At 38.3% G+C, this 21931-nt stretch overlaps 1 protein-coding gene across 1 annotated transcript; it reads right to left on the bottom strand.

Moving 5' to 3' along the window:
• Window positions 1–207: 207 nt before the first annotated feature.
• Window positions 208–21657, bottom strand: LOC134629372 (cAMP-dependent protein kinase catalytic subunit alpha-like). The gene is made up of 11 exons (XM_063476658.1): window positions 21257–21657; window positions 19770–19831; window positions 17983–18111; window positions 14190–14288; window positions 11975–12057; window positions 11349–11475; window positions 10722–10817; window positions 7170–7292; window positions 3942–4001; window positions 3744–3848; window positions 208–3655 (listed from the first exon to the last, which is right to left on the bottom strand). The coding sequence occupies exons 1-11, from the start codon at window positions 21300–21302 to the stop codon at window positions 3530–3532; spliced, it is 1056 nt and encodes a 351-aa protein (XP_063332728.1). The 5' UTR covers window positions 21303–21657; the 3' UTR covers window positions 208–3529.
• Between the last annotated feature and the right edge of the window lie 274 nt (window positions 21658–21931).

The following is a 21931-nucleotide window of genomic DNA, read 5'->3' on the forward strand; positions in this document are numbered from 1 at the left end:
TGGCGAATGAGAGTGAGCCGCGCGGTCAACAGATGGGTGGATGACGGCTTCACCCCGCATCAGGCGGGAGTGATGGATGTCACCTCAAGGCTACGCCAACCTCCCACCGAGAACACTTTAAATACCTCAGCATCCGCTCACTTTTCGGCAAACGTGCAACTTTCACGTTTCAGCTCCACACCCAAATGAGGACGCGGGAGTTCAGGAGAATTTTACAAGTAAAACTTTATTGGAATGATACTCATGTTGCAAAATATTACACTTCGTATTTTTATGTCACCGTTTCCGTGACTTTAGACGCTTCCCTTTGCAGTGTGTGTATGTGTGTGTATAGTATGTCTGTGGCGGGGGTTAATATGGTTTATATTGGGGTCTCATTTCCCTAAAAAGTGCGACAGTATGTACCAGCATTGTGCCTGCATGGAGAGGAAGTTGTATCACTGCAAAAACATCGAGGAGACACATAATAATATTGTATTATAACTTCAAACATTTTGTCCATGATGATATATTCAACATTAAACCTGACATGGAGGAAATACAGCGAATGTGAAACCTCAACAAGTGATGTAAACAGTTTAATAATAATAATAATAATAATAATAATGGTTTTTAAATTAACCAATAAGCCAGCTGATGACTACAACTAGGCTTACAGCTTGCAGCTCTTGCCACCATTTATCTGCCACTATGATTTTGGCGTCAGATTCATTGATAAAATCTGGAGTTTTTCAGCTGGTTAATCTGCCTCAGTGAGAAAGAAGGGGAAACATTAATACAGGAGAGACATGTCGGATCCATGTTAGTTGCCTTGTAAGTGACTCATTTCTCTGTGAAGCCCCAGGTTTACTGTGGCAGTTGGTTTGTGGTCATTTAACTTTACTTTTGGGACTATGCCACACACAAGCACAATATCCAGTAGCCTTAAAAGTGACCCAGCATTATTGTCCTAGTCCATTTATTCTGAAATGGTGTCTCCTGTTTCAGTTGATATCTCTTTCTCTCTGTTAAATAAACTAATAAAAGGAAATTAAATACACCACATCACCCGTGTACTCCTGACAGGCCTTGCAGAGTCACAAACAGCCTGCATTACAAACTGTACATTTATGCAGAATTTAAAGGATGTGGGAGATGTAGGACTTTGTTTTTTGGAGCTTGACCCATGCAAGGCACTAATAAGATAACGCAGCCTCTGATGCAAGTTTACTAAACAGTAAAGCTGAATCACCGGAGTGGTCCTTTAAGACCTTCAGCTGACACTGTGCTTCTGTGATGCACATTCTCAAATTGATCTTTTTTTTAAACAAATTACCACACTGTAAATCTGGGGTCACGCACAGAGTGGGAAAAGAGTGTTGATAGAATAAATAAGTAAATATGGCAAGTGGACAATTAGCCGTGGGGGCTATTGTTCCATATTACAAATGATAGACACAAACCATTACACATAACAAATGTGTATCCTGGAGAAAATGCTTGCTATATATATATGTATGTTTTTGGTATCTGAACTGTTTCAGACTCGAGGGAAGTATGTGAATTTATATTATCCAGTTTATAACGATGGGAGAAAAACCAAGGCGCCTGTATAAATCAAATTAGGAAACCATCATTATTGTGGCACATTAAATTACAGCAATAAAGAAGGCATTTTGATGTCTGAAACGAACATCAGTGTCACTTTGTTTTATCTCATAAATTGTGAATGAACAAATCCTACAGTAACGACCCTCTCTGGCCATTGCTGAAATATTCTGTGACCATAGCTCAGGAGCCAAGGAGACACTGAATACCAAAAGTGCTATTTTTTGTATTCTTCAAATCAGCAGGTTGTATACCGTGCGCTATGATTATTTTTCTCTCTTCTCGGTATTAGCTCGATTCACCGCCAGAAGCTCTAGCTTTCACTAACTTGTTAAATGGAGTGCCAGTCATCTTTACATCATCACCAACACACAAAAAACAAAACGAAACAAAAACTGTGCATGTTTAAAACACATAAACAGTAACAGAGCTGCTGTCACATATAAGACTGTCACATGGAGTGTGGTCCTACTTTACAAGTGATAAGAAGAAAGGGATGGGTAATAAGATGAGGTGAACATGAATACATATTTCCATTGAAGACCATAAAAGCGCACTATCCAAACTGCCATCAGTGACTGGTCAAAATGCTCTGAAGGCCACCAGCCGGAAGCAGTTCAAGGTAGTTTGCCTCAAGCGGTCTCTTTCAGTTGGAGTAATCAAGGGCCAAAGGCTTGATTCAGTAAGCAGAATCACTGTGGCCATTACATAAACTCTGAGCAGAGACAGGAAGTGCTTTCATGAAAACAAAGTTGTCGAGTCAGTTAGCAAAATCAAATCTTCTGGAAGGGCAAACTGTGGAAGACGCTAACCAAAAGTCTGAATATTCCCTTTTGTTTCTCTTAATTTGAACCAGAACTTTAAATTCCCAAATCCATATCACAGATTTACCTGCTGATCCTAACGCTGTATGTTAATAAAATGTCTATTAAGTGATATGTTCAAACCTGAGATACCATTACGTTACAGTGTTTCTTTAAAACACCCTTAAAAACTGAGTTAATTCCATCCCCTTACTCATATTTCCTTGTTTGTTAGCGTGACATGATATCATTGGAGCCACTAGTATCTAATAACATTTAAAATGGAGTACCGTAGATATGCACTAATTCTAACAATGATAAGAACGGTAGATGGATAGTTACACAGTAAACGTAACTGACTTTTTTTCCCCTTAAAACATCATCTGTCTCTCGATGAAATTTATTTTGCACACACAATGCATTCATTTTTTTTTTGTTTTTTTTGTTGGCCCATCAAGCCTTAAGTTATGTCGTGTGTCTATGATATGAAAAGGTAAAAGTTTAAATTCTGAAGGAAAAATTGAGATAAAACTGCAAAATGTAAAGTCATCCGAGGTGAAAGTACATATGTGTGCAAGACTTATTAAACCTGCTACTTACATGCCCTTCCTGCTTAAAAAAAACAAAGAGCATGTTAGCCAGTTGTCGGTTAAAATTTAAGAAACTTTTGTCCAGACTGAGACCTAAACTTGCACAAAACTCATTAGTCTTCATGTAACGACTAAGAGACTGGACTAGATCAGCACAGACAGACTGATTTCTCTTTGCTGCGGTGCGAATATGACTAAAAGATGGATTTAAAAAAAGGAAAAGGAAAAGGGAAGATCTCGGGTGAAAATGTGTAGAGGCAACTCCAAATTAGTTGGATTCTCAACACCCATGAAGCACACCTTCATTATAAAGGGATCCATAAATAAGACAGAATAATAAATAAAACACAACAAAAACACAACAGAAAAGGCAACACTGCTGGTTATCAGTCTCCTTGCTCTTTTTCCCTTCTCTATCCGATTTTTCCTCTTTGTAGCTGGTGCTTGTGATTGGACAGGAGACAGTACTTTCTCCTTATGTCTCCCACTTGACCAGCCTACCTTTGACTCTCCCTATTTCCTTCTTTCTTCCTCTCTTGCTCTCTAACTCTAGAACTCAGCAAACTCCTTGGCACATTTCTCAGTGAAGGAGACGCGAATCTCCTCCTCCTCGTAGTCGTCGAAGTTGCTGGTGTCGCCTGGTCCTTTGAACTTGGGGATGAAGGGAGCTTCCACCTAAAGTCACATAAAGGAAACTATTATAAAACAAACTGAAGGGAAGAAAAAGTCTCACATGCCACACAGTACACTCACCAAAACATACCTTTTTCTGGTAAATGGCAATCCAGTCAGTTGTTGCAAACCACTTGTGTCCCTTGATATCATTGACCCCATTTTTGAGGTTTCCATAACGCTTTGTGAGATCCACCTTAAAATAACACAAACATATTTTTCTCACTGTCACATTAAAGAAAAATAAATGTAACCTAAACGTCTGAATGCCTGCGGTATTTGCTCCCACCTGTAACAGGTTCCTTAGGAGGTCTTTCAGATCTGAACTGAAGTGAGACGGGAAACGAACCTAAGAGCAGAGCACAAAATGAGGAATGAACCAGTGATAACTTCATGTAGTGATGAGATTCAGGCTCTCGGGTTTGTTAGTTTCTGTAGTGAAGCATTGGTAGATTCTTATAATACAATGACATGCCTCTATGTAGTTCTGGGAAAAACTAAGTACATCCCATGAATCAGTAGCTTGTAGAAGCACCTTTTCCAGCAACAACTTCCAGTAATTGTCTTGCGAGAGACTTCTCAGACTTTGTCACATTGTTGTGGAGGATTTTAGCCCGCTCTTCTTTACAACGGTTGCTTCGGTTCATTGAGGCTTGCTGGCGTGCATTTGTGCACAGCTCTCGAGTTCCAGCTACAGTAATTCAATCAGGTTTAAGTATGGACTTTGACTGGGCCGTTGCAACACCTTGAACCTTCTGTTTTAGATTTGCTGGTGTGTGTGAGATCACTTTCTCGTTGGTCAACCAAGCTTCCTTTGTCGGAAAAATGGTGTCACATTTGACTCTAGAATAAGCACACAATAACAGAATAACAAAACAAAACACATCACCCCTCCACAGAGTTGATTGATGGTTTGAGGTGTACGTGCTATTATGCTGTGTCTGGTTTTCTCCAAACGTGGAGCTGTGCATGTATGGCCAAACTTGTCCGTTTTGTTCTCATGTGTTTAACAGTCTGTACTCACAACAACATTTCACGCACAGATTTATCAATGTTTTCGTAGGTTTGTATTTTACATAATTAGAAGTCCTTCAGACTGTGTGCATGAACAAATGAGGGCATGACATAGGTCTTTAAAATGAGTACTACTACTTCTACTACACCACTGTTACTTATTATTATTATTATTATTATTAATTTTCAGATTGACTGTTGGTCACCATTTACAGTTGATCGTAAGGCCCCAAATACTCAGAATTACAATTAAATTTAAAAAACAAACAAACCTCAAAATAAAACATACGTAAACATAACTTCAATCATTGTCTGATGTCATAACTTATCTTCTAATATTCTCTTTTTTGACACTATACCACAGATGATGGAGAATTTTGAGGCGCATTTTTGTTTTGTTTGTTTGTTTTTATTGCTGTGCGTTTCTTATCTGGGTTTGACAGATCATGTGCTCCATGTCCTCCACCTAATTTCTTCTTTTTCCTGTAGTTTGTCTTTTTCATATCAACTGATCCACAGTGACTAGCTCAGGCTAAACAATATTCAGCACCCGAGTTATGTTTCACCCCTGAAGCAGATGATTAAGAATGAGACTGATTTATTAACATATGCATTGTGGTAAGAAAAATTGGTCAGTGTGCACCTGTCATAAATCTGACACTGATTTTTTTTTCATTTCTTTGTGCAGTATACCAATGTTTCCATGCACATATTACCAAATGAGGGTCCCAGAAGTCTTATTCAGATGCAGTTTTGCAAACCTAAGTTGTGCTGCTTTGTTCTTTTTAGAAAGAAGTGGTTTTCTCTGGCAACTCTTCCAAAAAAAGTCATATTTGCTCAGTCTTTTTCTATTTTTAATGTCATGAATTTGAATTTTTAAGATATTAACTTAAACCTGTAGAGTCTGAGATGTAGCTCATTGGTTCTTTGCAATCTCTCTGACCATTGGACGGTCTGACCTTGGTGGGAAATTGCTGGGAAGGCTCAGAGTGCTCTTACCACCCAGTTTCAAATATTTTTTCCACTTTTGGGCTACATCCACACATACACAGGTACTTTTTTTTAATCCAAGCTGATTTTCAAAAATATTTCCATCCACATTTAAATGCAAAAAAAATCTTAGACACTGTCAATTTCATGCTAAAGCAACAGATGGTGATATAACCCAACCATGAAGAAATGTTGGTCAATCAAAAGCCCACATACAATAAAATGGCACACAGTCTGACATAAAAAAAGAGAGGGAGAGATAATGGTGCACAGCTTTCATGCTGCAAGAGAAAAACCTAAATTTTCCTTGTCCACACATAAATGCAGACATATAGATTTCAAAAATTTTCATCCTCAAAGGTATTTTCAAAAGCTGTTTTCAGTGGTTCAAACTGCCACACAGAGAAAGTTAAGTTCACTAAAATACTCATATACAAGCGAACATAACTTTGGATCTGCATGATGTCAAAAGATAGCAGATAGTCTCAGTATGGTCACCTCAGGTACACAGTGAACAGGATGCTATTCAGATTCTTTGTTTGAGGTGGACAGCCAATCAGAGGAAAGATGAATTAAAGAGAGGGTGGCTTCAAAGGAGGCAGAGCCAAAATAGCTTAGTTCAGACAGTGGATGAACTGAGGTGCTGTATCAAGGGTTGTTATAAAATATGTAAGGATTATTTTGGAATCTGAATCATGCAACACAACTCTATTAAAGTCCAAATATATAATTATGGAGCCGGAAATGATCACAATACTCCCCTTATAAATATACAAGAAATAAATAAAGGAAATATGCTCCTCTTACATCCGCCCTGATCAGATTTATTATGCTGGATCAAGGCTCTAACTGTCTGGTTCTCTAATATGACGGCGTAAAAAATTGATGCTTTTTACACATCTGGGAACAACAATGTGTGTGGAACAAATACAATGCAAACCACAGAGACCAACAAAGGAAAAACATGGCTGAACAGATCAAAACAGATGCTTCTACTTGGTCCCTGTTTCTGTGGTAAAAACACATTTTTTGAAACTACACCATACCCACTCCACCACAAAAAAAAAGAAAAAAGAAAAAAACCTAAAACTGAAACTTAACCTCCTAGGACCTGGCGTCCACATATGCGGACATCACATTTTGGGTTATTTAGACCAAAATACTCAATTTTGCTCTACAAGGGCCTGATATCCACTTACGAGGACATTATACTGCTACTGTTCTATCGAAATTTTCAACGAATATCCTCATATGTGGCTCTCATTTTTCTTAGAAACAGAAATTAGGTAAAAAAAAAATCTGGTAATTCTTTGTTTTCACATTCATTGGGTCCCAATCAGCCCAAATATCAAAGAGAAATTAAAAAGAGTTCGGGTCTTAGGAGGTTAAATAAAAAGTAAACTAAAATATATTTTTACAACAAAAAAATAACTAATATCACATCATGAGTCATGTTCTCTTGTGTAAAGCATCAAATATTAGCACAAAATGCTAATCAGACAGTCAAACTCACCTTCCCTGAAACAATCTTTTCATAGATCTGAATGGGCTGATCAGCAAAGAAAGGCGGGTACCCTGCTGCCATCTCGTAGACGAGTACACCCAATGCCCACCAGTCTACTGCTTTGTTATACCCCTGGTGGATGTAGCGTGGAGCATGACAAGGATGGAGTAACGGAAGAAGAAAGAAAAAACATTAAGTTAATTTAAGATAAAATATAAAATGACGCAGTAAATGTATATTTCATCTAGAGCTGGGCGATAGAACGATAACGATATGTATTGCGAAATAACTTTTTCTCGATAGAAAAATTTAACTATTGCGATAGGCCTCATCTCTCTTGTCCTCTTAAAAAAAAAAAAAGAAGACCAGCCAATCCAAATTAAGTAGCGCAGAGCCGAACCAATCACAGCTGCAGCGTCACGTCACGTGACTTGTTACGTACAGCACAAGTGCCAAGGCGCACGTGTATTTGTTTGGGAAGGAAATGGAGGAAATGAGTGTGCCGACTAGAGAAAAATCAACCGGGAGCGTGAGCGAAGGTTACCGAAGAAAAAACCGATGATGGTTCCAATGCCGGAGAGACTGTCGAACGGAAGGGCCATAGAAGTTCCGTAGTGTGAAGGTATTTCGGCTATTTCAAGTCTGACAAAAAACAGAGTAGCGCGCACTGTAAATTGTGCCGAAAGCAAGTCTGGAAATACAATAAACCGGTGCATGCTCAATCTCTGACTGAAAGCGCTAATTCGTCATTCGGCTTTTGTCAGACTAAAGTAACTGTTAAAACTGTTTGAAAAGCTAAGCTATACAACAAGGAGAGATTGAGAATTTCCTTTTAGTTCTCAGTTTATTTGATATTGACAAAAGTTAGTCAATTGTGTCTGTTCTTCTGTAAAACAAACTAAGATTTATTTTTAGAATTAATATTTTGTTTCTAAGTGGAACTGACAATTTAGTAGTCTGTTTTGTTTGTTCTATTTTGAAACTTAAACGCTTTAGCGGCTGCCTTTTGTGTAGTTTGCAATATTTGCCTTTATTTATCTGAAAAAGTCTCATGTTCCTTAAGTACATCTACCCTGTTGAACTTATTATGGGAAATAAATATTTAAATCAAAACAAGCTGCAGATTATTTCACATTTTACTTGTGAGCAACGGCACATTTAAATCTTACAAATATAGTATATCGTGATATATATCGTTATCGCCTGAAATGAAAAAAACATATCGTGATATGAAGAAATCTTATATCGCCCAGCTCTAATTTCATCATATGTCTATAATGAATTGTGTACAGGGGTAATATCAACGAATGCACCAATTCCCCAGAAAAAAAAAGCACAGAAAATAAATAATGAACTATCTTGATAGTTTGTTATTTATGGTAAAATTACAAATCAATAAAGTGGCTTGTTTTATTCCACATAATTTACTGTTAACTCAGTATCTCCAGATTATAAAATGATATATAAAGCTGGACATAGTAAGGATGCATTCACAACCTGTTAGCCTTAGTTACTGTCAGTTACTGGACAGCTTGTGTCTACACGTGTCTGTATCATAGTTAGTACACATGGTTGGAGTACTTGGACCAAACCTTTAAAAGGTCCACTCACACTACACTCGAGGTCCCAAATGAATTCCTATATACATGGTCTCAAAAAAAGAACAAAGAAAACAAAATGAGACTCTGCAGCCAATTTCATTCAATCCTTATTCCAATCTAACTACATATTAGCTTTCCAAGATATCTTACACTCAATATCTTTTCCTAATGCAAAGTGCAGATATGTACTGCTACAATGTTCGACGCTCACATTAAGCATAGCCAAACTTTCAAAATAATAAGGCTTCAGACAGCTTTCAACACCCAGTTTCTGGCACTCTGTTTAAGCTTGTGGATCTGCATGATGACAAAGAGACCAGGCGTTAATATGGTCATCTCAGATACACAGCTTTTGCCTGAGCACATAAGCCCCACCCACCTGCTATTCAAATCTTTCATTTGTGAGTTGACTTAAAGCGAGGGTGGCCTTAAAGGGAGAGGAGTGAAAACTTGTTTCAGTCACAGTGGAGGAACTGAGGGGCTGCACCAAGTCCCAGAATAAGACAAATGATTACCTCGAACTGTGAATCATGCAAAACTACAATAATAAAATCCAAAAAAATAAAAATACAGAGCATGAAATAAAGAGAATAGCTCCATTTTAATAATGATATGTCAGTTTTCGATAATGATATGTTCACTTCTTGTTGTGAGGAATATCTTGGGATGCCTTTGAGACAAAAAGCTTGTCTGTTAAGACTAAATTTGGTGACTTGTGGTACATTTTATTATATACACTGGATTTAATAATTGCTTTAATGACTTTTCCTGTCTGATTGTAAACATATATTTGTAAGAAGAGACTTGGGTTCCTTATTTTATAAAGATCTAGTAGTTCAGTCATTTAGCGGAAACCTCACTTACATTATAGTTTGGATTTATTGGAATTAAAAGTTTAACCACATTATTTAGTATTGTTTATAATATTGGGCACTACCATTCAACACCATTCGGATGAACTACTTTATATAATTATTTGTGTAACATTTAAAAGTTGCTTATTTAACACCTCCACCCACCCATGTCTGACAGCAATTTTTGATCCTACCTTCAACTGTTGGGAAAAAAAATGAGGAATGTGAATGTGGCAGTCTTCCAGTGACATGAGCTACAGAGAGCACAGTGAAAATACTCTCCCATCATTTTGGTGTTTAAGAAAGAGAAACTTGAACCTGCTTGTCACTCACATAGTCTATAGATCACAACCCACCAGGGTTACAAAGCCCATAAATGTCTCTATATACAAACTGCAGCACTTCAAATGTTCTTTTAATGCTTATTGCACAATTATAAAGTTGCTGGCACGTAAGCTTCCCAAAGCCTGGCACCTAATGAGGATGCTGCCAGTCTGTGCAAACAACAATATTCTTAATGAGTTTTGTCATCAGTGTTTTGCTAACATATGTCAAACACTGAAGAGAACTGTGTGTTCTCTACTCAGGAGTACACAACTTCTCATCCTTGTGCACACACATTCATAGAGCATCTGGGGTGGGACTGATACAGACAGATGGGTATGTTTTTGTGTCACGATGCTCCCAGTATCTTAAAGCGTATATGCACATGTAGAGTGAACCGCAATTTGCTTGTCAAAAGTACTGCTAAAATATTGTCCTGCTAGGATTATTTATATGACTGTATATTACTGCAGATTATTCGTGTGATCAGCTTTAAATTCACAAGGGTGTAACGTCGGTATTTAGTTTGCAAGTAAGCAAAGTAAGCTATTGGACCTTCACATATTTTCACATGATTTTTAGGACTTGTCCTCACAGAAAAACCAACAGTTATGCATTTGTCTTCCAGTTGGACTCCAAGCAAACCTGAAAAATGTATAATAGAAACAATCTTTCCTATGAGGTACCTACAGCTATCCACAAGTGAATATAATCCTAGCCCTAAAAAACGAAGAAGCCTCTACCCCAAGCTTAAAGTTAGTTCAGCTGGCTGCCAAGCACACCTTGCTGAGAATGATCTCTGGAGCCAGATATTCTGGGGTGCCACACAGTGTCCAGGTCCGGCCCTTCACACGTTTGGCAAAGCCAAAATCTGTAACCTAAAAGGGGACAAAGAACAATGACAATGACAGTGAGTAAAAAAAACGAATTAAAAAAAAAAAACAAACAAGCAAAAAAAAAAAAGAAAGAAAGAAAATTCAAATAGGCTAAATAACACCACATGAAAGGCAGCAAGAAAGAGAGGCACTGAAAACAGGCGCATCAAGGGAAATTGTCACCAGCTGTTATGCAACAGTTCGCCACTAGAGGGTGGTACACCAGCACACAGAGACGATTCCAGAGTGAAGATCAACTTTGTAAGGTTAACAAATCTCACACTGAAAATAACTGTCCTCATATCTGTTGAGCTGTACGTGGCATAAAATATTCTAATTTTGAGCTCTAGAAAACTCTTACTGTGATGATAGTTTTAAAATATTTAAGTAAAAAGATGTTAGATAAATGGAATAAAACAGATGGATTAATGTGTGCTAAAAATAATTACTGTCAGTTGCAGACATAATAAATATGGAACACAAATGCATCAGCAGGGTCTGTGAAGGATAAATAAGTAACAGTAAGTTTGTTACCTGTATGTAGCCCTGTTGGTCTATGAGCAGGTTTTCAGGTTTCAGGTCTCTGTAGATCAGGTCCAAAGCATGGAGATACTCAAAGGTCAGAACGATTTGAGCAGCGTAGAACCGAGCGTGAGGCTCACTGCACATAAACACAACGAGACAAAAAGAGAGATGTTTGGTGATCGAACAGTAGAGATGACTTGAGACTAGCATAGAGATGAGAAGAGCTGAAAATACTGCTGTAGGTTAGGAGACATGATAGAAGAAAGAATACTGAATGGGAATTAATACATGGAAAAGATGTAGGCAAGCAATACTCTACATTATACTATAATCTGAAATAACATGACATTTGTTTGCTGCTTTGGGATGAGCCAGATCATCTTGCAACTTTGGATTAAGCTGTTAATTAAGTTATAATGTCATGTAACTCTAAACATGGATAGTATAATAATTCTTCTGGGGAAAAAAAGGTTTTTAAATCTTATTTTGCGACACAGTACCCAAACTTTTCTAGAGTTGTTGTGCTTTGTGCTTATGTAGAATACAAGATAACAGAAATGCTTTCAAAGTCCACTGTTTACTCTTGTAGCAATCCACAAAATGCTTCTGGATATAAACTTCATTCAAACACTGACCTAAATCTGCCAATTCTCCGTAGATGGGAAAACATCTCGCCACCTGGCACATACTCCATCACCATGTAGAGGTTAGTGTTGTCCTGCGGAAAGGAGGACGAAGGTTAGTGGCACTCACACAAACACACAAACGCATGCCTATGTATGGATGCACTTCAGGTACACACATATACAGGAGTAACAACTCAATTACATGAGCTAAAAAAGAGAAGGGCAATTTCACCAGTTACCAAATTGTTTAATCTAGCTGGTATTTTGCTAATTAGCATTAACTGACTATTATTTATAGTATTGCCATATAAATAATAAAGTACTTTAACCCAGGAATGTTACTCAAGGCCTGGTTTGTATATTGTGTGTTGTTTATATCACAGTTTTGCAAGATATAAGTAGTGTAACCGACTAACACAAATCACACTGCGTATGTTATGTTCTTGTTGACTCTTCCTCCTGTGTGTAGGACAACACACGTGGACCGGAATATTCTGTTAATAGGTTTATTTAAGGTGTCTAGGATAGTCAATCCCTGGCTTTCCAGGTGTATCTAAACAGCTTAACCTGAATAAGGCCTTAATTGGAGTATAGCCATCAGCAGGATTAGTCTGTGCACGTCCATGTCACACGCTCATGTGACATCTAAAGCCAACTTCACAAAGTGAAGTTCCCCTTCCATGGAAGGGGTAGTAGACTGAAAGATTAATGCACTATAAATTATTTAATTTTAATCATTAAAACAATCACAGTTGGTGCTCAATTTTCAAAAATATTACAAATAGGCTTCTCATCTGTTGGCCGAAGATACTTGTAAACACGTCCAAGAGGTCTTTAAAGACATGCAGACTTAATGTGACCACTTAGTTCATAGTTTGAATAAATAAAGCAAATTATTTTTTGAATTAACTAATTTGTGCGTGAGTTGTCGTTCGTAGTAACCAAACCACCATCGGATCTGTAACAAATTTTAGCCGTTTTCTGCTTATTATTGTTTCAGAATCATTTTAAGTACAGGCATGCATAACACATGTTAAATAAAGCACTGACCATTGCCAGCAGTGACCAAAGTAACAACTAGCAGTTGAAAATAGTATTTAGTGGCAAGTTAGTTCCTCCAGGAGTTGGTTGAGACCAGCACAAAGATGGATATATATTAATCAGGCAGCTAAGAAACAGCTTCGAATGGATCATAACATTTGTCTGTGGCTTTTCAATGAATTAATAAGCGACACTTCAATAAAGAGTTCTTTTGTTGTTATTTTAACTGTTCTCCCATATTCATTTTCCATAGTAAAAGTATAATAAAGATCTATGCAAATAGCAGGTCTCTGAGCATATTTATTTTTCTACTGTTACTGTTAACTTTTAGTATGTGTTCATTTTTTTTTACTTGATTGCTTTGCTTAGGTGCTGAATTTTGCTTTGCATCTATCCATCTATCTCAAAAAGTAGGGAAATTTGTTTTGGGTCAATGATCTCTGTTGTAACAAAGCTTTATGGAAATAAATCTTATACTGCTGGAAAGATTCATTATTTCCCCTTAAATGGTGCCACATTTATGAGAAAAATTGCCAAATCTGGTCTGGGACCCAACTCCATCCTCCAAGATGACAATGCTCGCTCCCACAAAGTGGGGTTTATCAGAAACTACCTCCAGAATTTGACAGTGGAGAGAATGAAATGGCCTGCAGCTCAGCACCACTGAACACTTGTGCGATCAGCTTATGTATGTATGTATGTATGTGTATATATATATATATATATATATATATATATATATATATATATATATATATATATATATATATATTCTGGTCTATTATGACAGTATCGCTTTTATTTAATATTTAATAGCTTCAAAATAAAGTGATGTATTATCTTCCTCACAGCTTACATGACACAGAGTGAGATATAACAAAATATCATAATGGAGAGTTGATCAGCAGTAATACAAGCCAGCAGTTTTTCTGTCACTCGTTTTGCTGAATAAGAGCCAAGCAGTAAGCATTTCTGCACACTTGTGATAGGCAGAGTTAGACAACTGAGTACGTGTGCTAAAAAACATAATTGACATGATTTGACAGTGGACCAAATTAATAAACATAAGAGAAACACAAGTTAGCAAAGTGAATACACGTTTGTGTGAGAATTTAAGCAGTCACTCACTGTCATCAAACAACCACAGACAGGTGTGCTCTCACACACCTAAAATAGTCCGTACCTTGAATGAGTACTCTAACCGCACCAGAAAAGGGAAGCTGACAGCCTGAAGAATCCTCTTCTCATTTAGAGTGTGCTCTATCTGCTTGAGCTTGACCACCTGAAAGGCAGAGAGAGACAGAAAGAAGAAGGAGAGAGAGAGAGAGAGATTTTACCCAGTAAGACAAGACTGTGAAATTTAAGGCAAATATGAAACTAGCAATTTTCATTTAAATACATATCTCTTAAGACATCTCCCACAGGTTGAAGTGATATGGTGCTCCCTATGGCCCAATCATCACAATATTGGAGTGTTTTCGTAATTGGAGGATTATAACATGGGTGTCTGTGGCACCATTACTGGAAAAAATGCTGTATTAAGTTACTGATAATGCAAACCGAACATTTCCTACTGCTGCATCTTCCCATTAAAACCATTTAACTTTTGAAAAATGAGTTTGCTTTTATTATGAAGTATTAACTGGAAATGCATTGTGTTTGTTACTGTTATCATTCATTAAAAATGCATCAATAAAACAATATAACTGACATATTTTTTTGACAGCAGATCAGTTTGAAATACTGCAGAAAGTAATGGAACAAGAAGCAACAGCCAGAGTGAGCTGTCAGATGTAGCGCTGCAGGCAAAAGACTGCACACCTCCAACAAACTTCTTTCACTGTACCCTTCTGCTGACACTCAAAATCATATCTCAGCTGCTCACCGAATGATAAAAAGAGCCTTACTTATTACATTACTTCTTTATGAAAAGACAGTAGTATTACTGTCTCCAAAATTGTGTAACTTTAACAAACAGAAACTCCAGGTACAGCAAGAAAATCTTAGACATCTGTGGCATTTACGAAAACAACCTGAAGTCCGTATTCTCAAGATTTCCCCCCATAATTAAGACTATAGGCCAGTGTGCTATTGTGCCATGTCTTTGAACTTTAAAATAACTATGAAACGTGTTGGGGTTTCAAGGGAAATCAGCTTAGAGTTAGAAGTAGTTTAGATGAAAGGAGGTTGCAAGGAGAATAGTGCAAAATTTAACAGGAAACAAGAGTTTGTGGCACATTTTTGGCTGGGAAGACTCATGAACATATTCTACATCACCAGTTACAACAAGGCTGCATCGGAAAGGTGGCAGCACCTGGTTAAAATAGGATTCTCTTTTAAACCTCACTTGGTATGCCACTTGGGCCTCTCTGGCGAGACCAATCACAGATGCTCCACTTCCACCACTTCCATCTGTAACTGACCAATCACTTCAAGGACACAGGCTCACCCGACCCCCTTTATAATAGGCCCTGGCCCCACACCAGGCATTCTTGCTTTCTTCCCTGTGAAGATCATTAGAGCTTAACCAGTGATCCTGGACCAAGGTTATCCACTTAACAGTTTACAGATCCAATCGTGAAAGGTATTCCCTGAACGTTTCTGGTTTCAGGATTACTAACATAAATATTTTATTTAATTCTATTTTAATTAGGACAATATATTTTTCTAGTAAGCAGTCGTCGTGTTGTTGCAATTCTGCACCTCACATCAAGTGAGCTTGTGCTTGTATAGCTATTTGCTAGCTGTCCAAGCTGAAAATTGGTGCCTATGGGTGCCACTGCATTCTCTCAGGGAAATGGTAGTGGTAGGGACGTTGCGTTTGCTGGTTGAATATCTCAGGGACCCCCCCCCCCCCCCCCCCCCCCCCCCCCCCTCTGAATCACTTATGTGGGTGTCAAACATGCAAAGGCGTCACATGGGCAGTCAGAATCCTGGAGTCACATTTGCAAGTGCCCAGGGCCTCAAAAGCCGATCCCTGTCTTTCTGACACTGCAGCAAAGCCGAGCAACATACCCAGCTCAGCTTGCACTTGCTGGGGGGATATGATCAAAGACCCCAAGGCTGAACTTACTCCTTTTTTAATCAGCTCCTCAACCCCAAGAAGGAAGAAGATGGGGATGAGTTAAAAAGTATCTTCTGGTGATAATGATGACGATGAGGAGGATGTCATTTTCCCTCCTATCCAGGCATTGTGGCCATTTTCCATCTTCCCCATAAGGTCACGCTTATATATATGATATGCAAGCATGTAATAGCCAGTGTCCCAGGAGGTGTCCTCTCTGCAGATGGATATGAGATGTCATCTGAGTCCCAGTCACAATTTCTCTAAATATCTGGTAGCTATGTCTCACTGGAGTGACCCAAAATTGTTCATAACCAGTGTCCTCTTATGTATGGTGGTTATGAGGAAACAGATGCTTGATTGAAAGGTTAGAAGGCTGTTTTTGAGGGGAGGGCTGTCAGTGGTACCTGGCCCCAGAGACTCTGACATGCATATATAAATTAGCAAGAGCTGATGGCAATTACCCTAAACTGAGGCACAAAGGCAAGTTTAGGCCTTTAGGGAATTTTTGGTATCTTGCCATAGTTCCTGTTTGCAGTCCCTTCCCTTGCCTTTGTGCCGAGGTTTAGGGAATCTAGCTTAGCTTTTCATTAGCGGCTGTGACACTAGATGGTGGAGGCTATAGTGATGGCATGATTACCAGTGCAACCAGCATTCACCAGCATCCACATTCTACCAGAGAAATGGCTACTTTGTGGGGCCTTGTTAAGGATGTTTCTGTGGATTACATCTTTGTTATTGCTAGTTGGGGGTCCCACACATTTTTTAATTTGAACTGTTCTGATGTGATTGCGTCCTCACTTGCATGCCTTAATGAGGCCTGTTAGCTGAACGTTGGGGTGGGTGCGAGGTGTCGACCTTCGAGGTGCTATTGGCAGGAGAGCATGCAATTTGGGAGTGAGCTACATTTCCAATAGTGCGATATCAAGTAAAGCTTAAAAGGCAATGTTTGTTTACCAGGGTAACCCCAGTTCTCTGAAAACTGAGGGAGTTATTTCATCGCATTGCCCTATTTGCATGTGCAAAAATGGCTTGTGTGGGGCCAGAGGCTATTTTTAAAAGGGTTTGGGGACCCCATGTCCTTGAAGTGATTTGGTCTGTCTTAGACAGATGTGATGGTAGTTTAGCTTCTGTGAAAGTATTGGGTTTACCCTGGGAGAAGACCCTGTGGACCAAAAACTCCATTGAAATAGTTTACTAAAGTTAATTTTCAGTACAACAGTATGGTGCTATGTATGCAGAGGCAAAAAATAAATAAATAAAACTATGATGCCCACCTCCTGAAACAAGTGCAACATAGAAATTTTTGTGAAAACAGCCATAGCAAAACAACACCATCGTGTTCATGTATATTCACTCTCTCAGGCATGTGTTCTGTCAGTAGTACTCGCAGAAGACTGTAAATTCATGGATTACCTTCATGTCCCTACTGATGCAAAAATTAATTTGCCAGTACTTTAGTACAGCATGACAGATAGATATAGATATTCATTCTGATTTTGATTTTGCTAAAATCCCAATCACAGTGTTTTATCAATAAGATGATACTTAAGCCATAATATTATTATATTGTGGATTAATTATCATCTTATTCACAGATTAAGTCAAAGATTTATTTTAACTGAATATTAAAATTACTCTGGTGTTATCCACGTAAAGACAACCTCCGCTCTGTCACTGTAACTAATCCCTGCTTTCAGCACAAGTGGGTTCAGATAACAATTTCACCTGTATTTGAAGGGCCTTTAACAAAATCCATAAAAGAATAAAATCTTCCGAGTGCAGTATTCACATCAATTACATTTCTGTTTTCTATGACAATCCTGTGGGAAGACGAACTAAAAATTGGATGGGAGCGCATTTAAACACCCCAATCCCTCTGTGATTCTGGTGACCCCTGACCCAGACTGACCTTCTGCTTGTTGAGGATCTTCATCGCATAATGTTGTCCCGTTTCTCTGTGCTTCACGAGCATAACACGACCAAATGAGCCCGTGCCCAGGGTTTTCAACCTCTCAAACTGCTCCAGGCAAGCAGTGTTCTGAACAGACAAAACAAAAACGGTTAGCTGATTTTTGTGAAAATGGGATATTTAGGGTCATGTTGCTGGTAGCAAGTTTTTATTTTCAGCTACTTGTGTGCTCACATTTACCACTAATTCTTGTATTTTCATGGTATATATTCTTTGCACATGTCATAAACAAATATGCAATAGATAATATATATAAATTAATATATTTGGTATCTATGGTTTATAATTTCTTAATAGAAAGTAATACACATGTGCATACAGGATACAGTGTAAATTTAAAAAGCAATAAAGAAAAAACTTTTACTCATGTTTGTGGTACCTGAACTGTTTCTCAGGCTGAGATCTTCCCAGAAAGTTATTTATCATAAATAATTGATGTTTTCCTACATAGAATCAAATCATTCTTAACACTCATATATTTTTAGATACTGCCATAGACTTTTTTGCATACATATGTGATAAATATTGGTTTAGGCTTAGATATTCAGCTTTATCTCAAAAGTCAAAACAAAAATATTGCCTTCACTGCAATTTTTATACCCAGTGCCATAGTTTGAGCTGCTCAAGTGTAATTGGATCATTGCTACATAACCTGTTTCACTGACAGCTGTGGGTTGTTTCTTCATTACTTCTTCCTAAGTAGATTTTTAAAAAAATAAAGTTTTCGAGATTATTTCAAGTGTGGTACATTTTTGGGAGCTATGAACCCACAACATGTGTTTGAAAGAGCTCTCATTTCAAGTGAAACAAGCTATCCTTGAGATCCATTTAAAAAAATGCAGTACTGGTGAGCTTTGCTCAGTATTACAGTATTCCAATGGGCCCTTTTTATCATTGTGTTAATTTGTCCATTTGACAATCTGAAAATAATAAATAAAATTGAATATAAATTCAGTATATTTTTAACCCCACATTCATCATTTAACTTCAATAAGCTTAAATAAATACTAAAGAAATAAGCCAGTGTCCCAAAACATATGGAGAAAATTATATACAGTATAAATTAAAACAATGTTGATACAGATTTATGTATATTTAATGGTTTAATTAATGTCTATGAAGAATATTAGGTGATCTAAAACAAGTGAATTTAAAAAAAACACACACACAGCTTTAGGGTTGATACAGTTGACATTGCCCTAGGGATATTTTCTAACTTCCTTACTCATACTGCATACAATATGAAATATGTATACTGAATTTAAATTTGCAGCATTAAATATGACAAAACATATGGAGTTGTTTTATGTCACAGTTTACTTGAAACAGTAACTTGCATTTTAAAAACAGTCAGACAGTAGCATCATCACTAAGAAATAGCCAATAAACAATAAAACTGATGCTATTTACAAACAAATTTATTTATACCGCCATCTGTATATATTAAAATTATCATTTTCTATCATTTGCATAAGGTGATAGCTGGTAATACTGAACAAATAAACAATAAAGACATGAAACAAGTGAAATTTCAGTAGCTATGATTGGCATTTTCAAAAACAGCAGCCCACACAGAAGTAATGTATATATTTCTTTGGCCATACAGAATTGGGAGTGAAAATTCTGTTTTTCTAACATGCAAACAAAGTTAGGATTAAATTACAAACAATATATCCTGTGTATCATATTTCGGAAGCTTAGTGAGCAGACTTAGTACACACACTAACCTGTGCAGGATTCTCCCACTTTTTGAGGAAGTCCTCTTTGGCTTTAGCAAGGAATTCCTTGACTGTGGAAAAAACACACACCAGTGTTTACATAAGAAAGGCTTTAGTGGGGCATCTGTGTGTATACAGAAAGTGAAAAAACAGCAAAATAAAGAAACAGAACACCTACTTTATTGTCTGAAGTCAACAGCACAGAGTCTGACTAAAAATTGTTAATTAAATCAAATTTTATTCATATCCATCGTAAAACCACCTGCTCATAACTATTACTCACAAAGACCCAGAGGCTACATGGATGATTTGTCAATGTGAAGAAAGTTTTGAGATGCACACTGATCGTCTTATCTGTTTGTAAGGTAATTCAGGCTGTGTTGGGATTTTTCTAAATGTACAGCAATTAGTCCAGATATGGCTGATAGCCTGAAAACTACATGCAGAATATTCTCAAGTGCAAAAAAAAATACCTGAACTTGAAATCTCATCAACAAGTATACTCATTTAAAAGCTCAAATCCCAGGACACATTTCAAAACACTTGTTCACCTATTAACTATCAACACTTTCCCTTCTCACCTTAACTAAACAAGTCAGCTGCTCAGTGACCAGGATGCGTTTATACCAAGTAGCTATGCCATATACTTAGATGTCTTGATTTAAATGTCAAGCAGTCCTTTTGGCATAACTGTTTCTTTGATTTTCTTAAAAAAAATCCATCACAGTATTCAGATTTACTTCAGTTTGTGACACATACATAACTAAATAAACCTTTACGCATCATTTCCTAGTAAATTGCTATTTCAAAAATGATGAATTAAAAAACACACACAACAGTGTAACCTCAGACATGAGCACACTCATCCTTCTATATTTGGACTTACAGTACAGCAGACAATCAGACTAGCTCAGTGTCAATCTGCAAACCTTAAGGGGGTTCACCAAACAAAATAGCCCCCTCACTTTCAGCAACATCTCTTTCCAGAGAGCAACAAGCACTGTGCGTTTGGGAAATATCTGACACATAGCTTGTTGTGATCTCGCCAAGATTTGAGTACAAGAGGATGTGAAGTTGCCAAGATTCTTGCAGCTTACAATAGCTGTTGGTTGTTTTGCACCTCGTGAAGTGATTTGGCTATGTTAACTGTACTACCACCTGCTTTAATATAAAGCAGCATCAACTGAATCCACAGAAAAAGCTCTGTTCAAAACGGACCACTACTACTGAGCACCTATTCATCTGTCTCTATATTATGAGGTTAGTTAATTGAAATGTAGCTGCGTAATTTGGGTTCTGGAAAGCTATCCTGGCACAGGCTTATTTAAGGACTGAGCAGGATGAGTGGATCTTTTTAAATCAGACAGCAGAAATAGGCCGCTACATGGAATGTTAAATGAAGCTAACATAGCCGCTGTGTCACGCCGTCTCTGGTGATTTCGTGAGGCTGGAACAGAGCAATGTGTTATGTGTAGCGTACAGGCGACGGTACCCACCGCTTTCCATCTCGCTGCCCTTCCTGGCCGTGGGCGCGTTGCCCATGATGACAACCTGTCAACGGGCGATCCGTGGCTTTTTGGCCGCCCTGCAGCCTTCTCAAGCCGGTCTAATCTCGATTAGGTCTGATCGGTATTTTCTAAATCCAAAAGCACCAAGCGTTAACTCCGAGGTCTTGGTCTTTAATAGCCTGGCAGCTGCTGATGCGGTGCCACGGCGAGACGAGATGGTAAAGCTGGCTCACTCACTCCTCAGTCATCAGCAACCGGCGACCGATATATAGTTCAAATCCACAGGGAGGATACCTTTGAGGTATCTCGGTCGTTGGGGCTTCACTGGACCGTAAGGCCGAGCTCGGCGCAGATGGCCTGAACACGGAGGATCCAGTCTTCGCCTGTCCCTCCTTGCAGCCCCCGCCGAACGAGCCCCCCCGGCTCCCCACCTCTCCCCAGCCTAAAGAAAAACGACACCAGAGGCGGGGACGCGATATTCTCAGCCCAAGAGCCGCCACTTTTCGTTACCAAACCCAGCTTTTAAAAATTAAACCTCGGCGGGGTCCGACGACGACGGGAATTCACCCAAATCAACATTGGCCCCCCGTAGCCTCGGAGACGAGCGAGATGACGGAACTACAGTCGACTGAACGTCCCGCCTACTAGCCAGAACCGGTTTTT

The sequence above is a fragment of the Pelmatolapia mariae genome, linkage group LG6, assembly GCF_036321145.2.
Source record: "Pelmatolapia mariae isolate MD_Pm_ZW linkage group LG6, Pm_UMD_F_2, whole genome shotgun sequence".
NCBI classification, from domain to species: domain Eukaryota; kingdom Metazoa; phylum Chordata; class Actinopteri; order Cichliformes; family Cichlidae; genus Pelmatolapia; species Pelmatolapia mariae.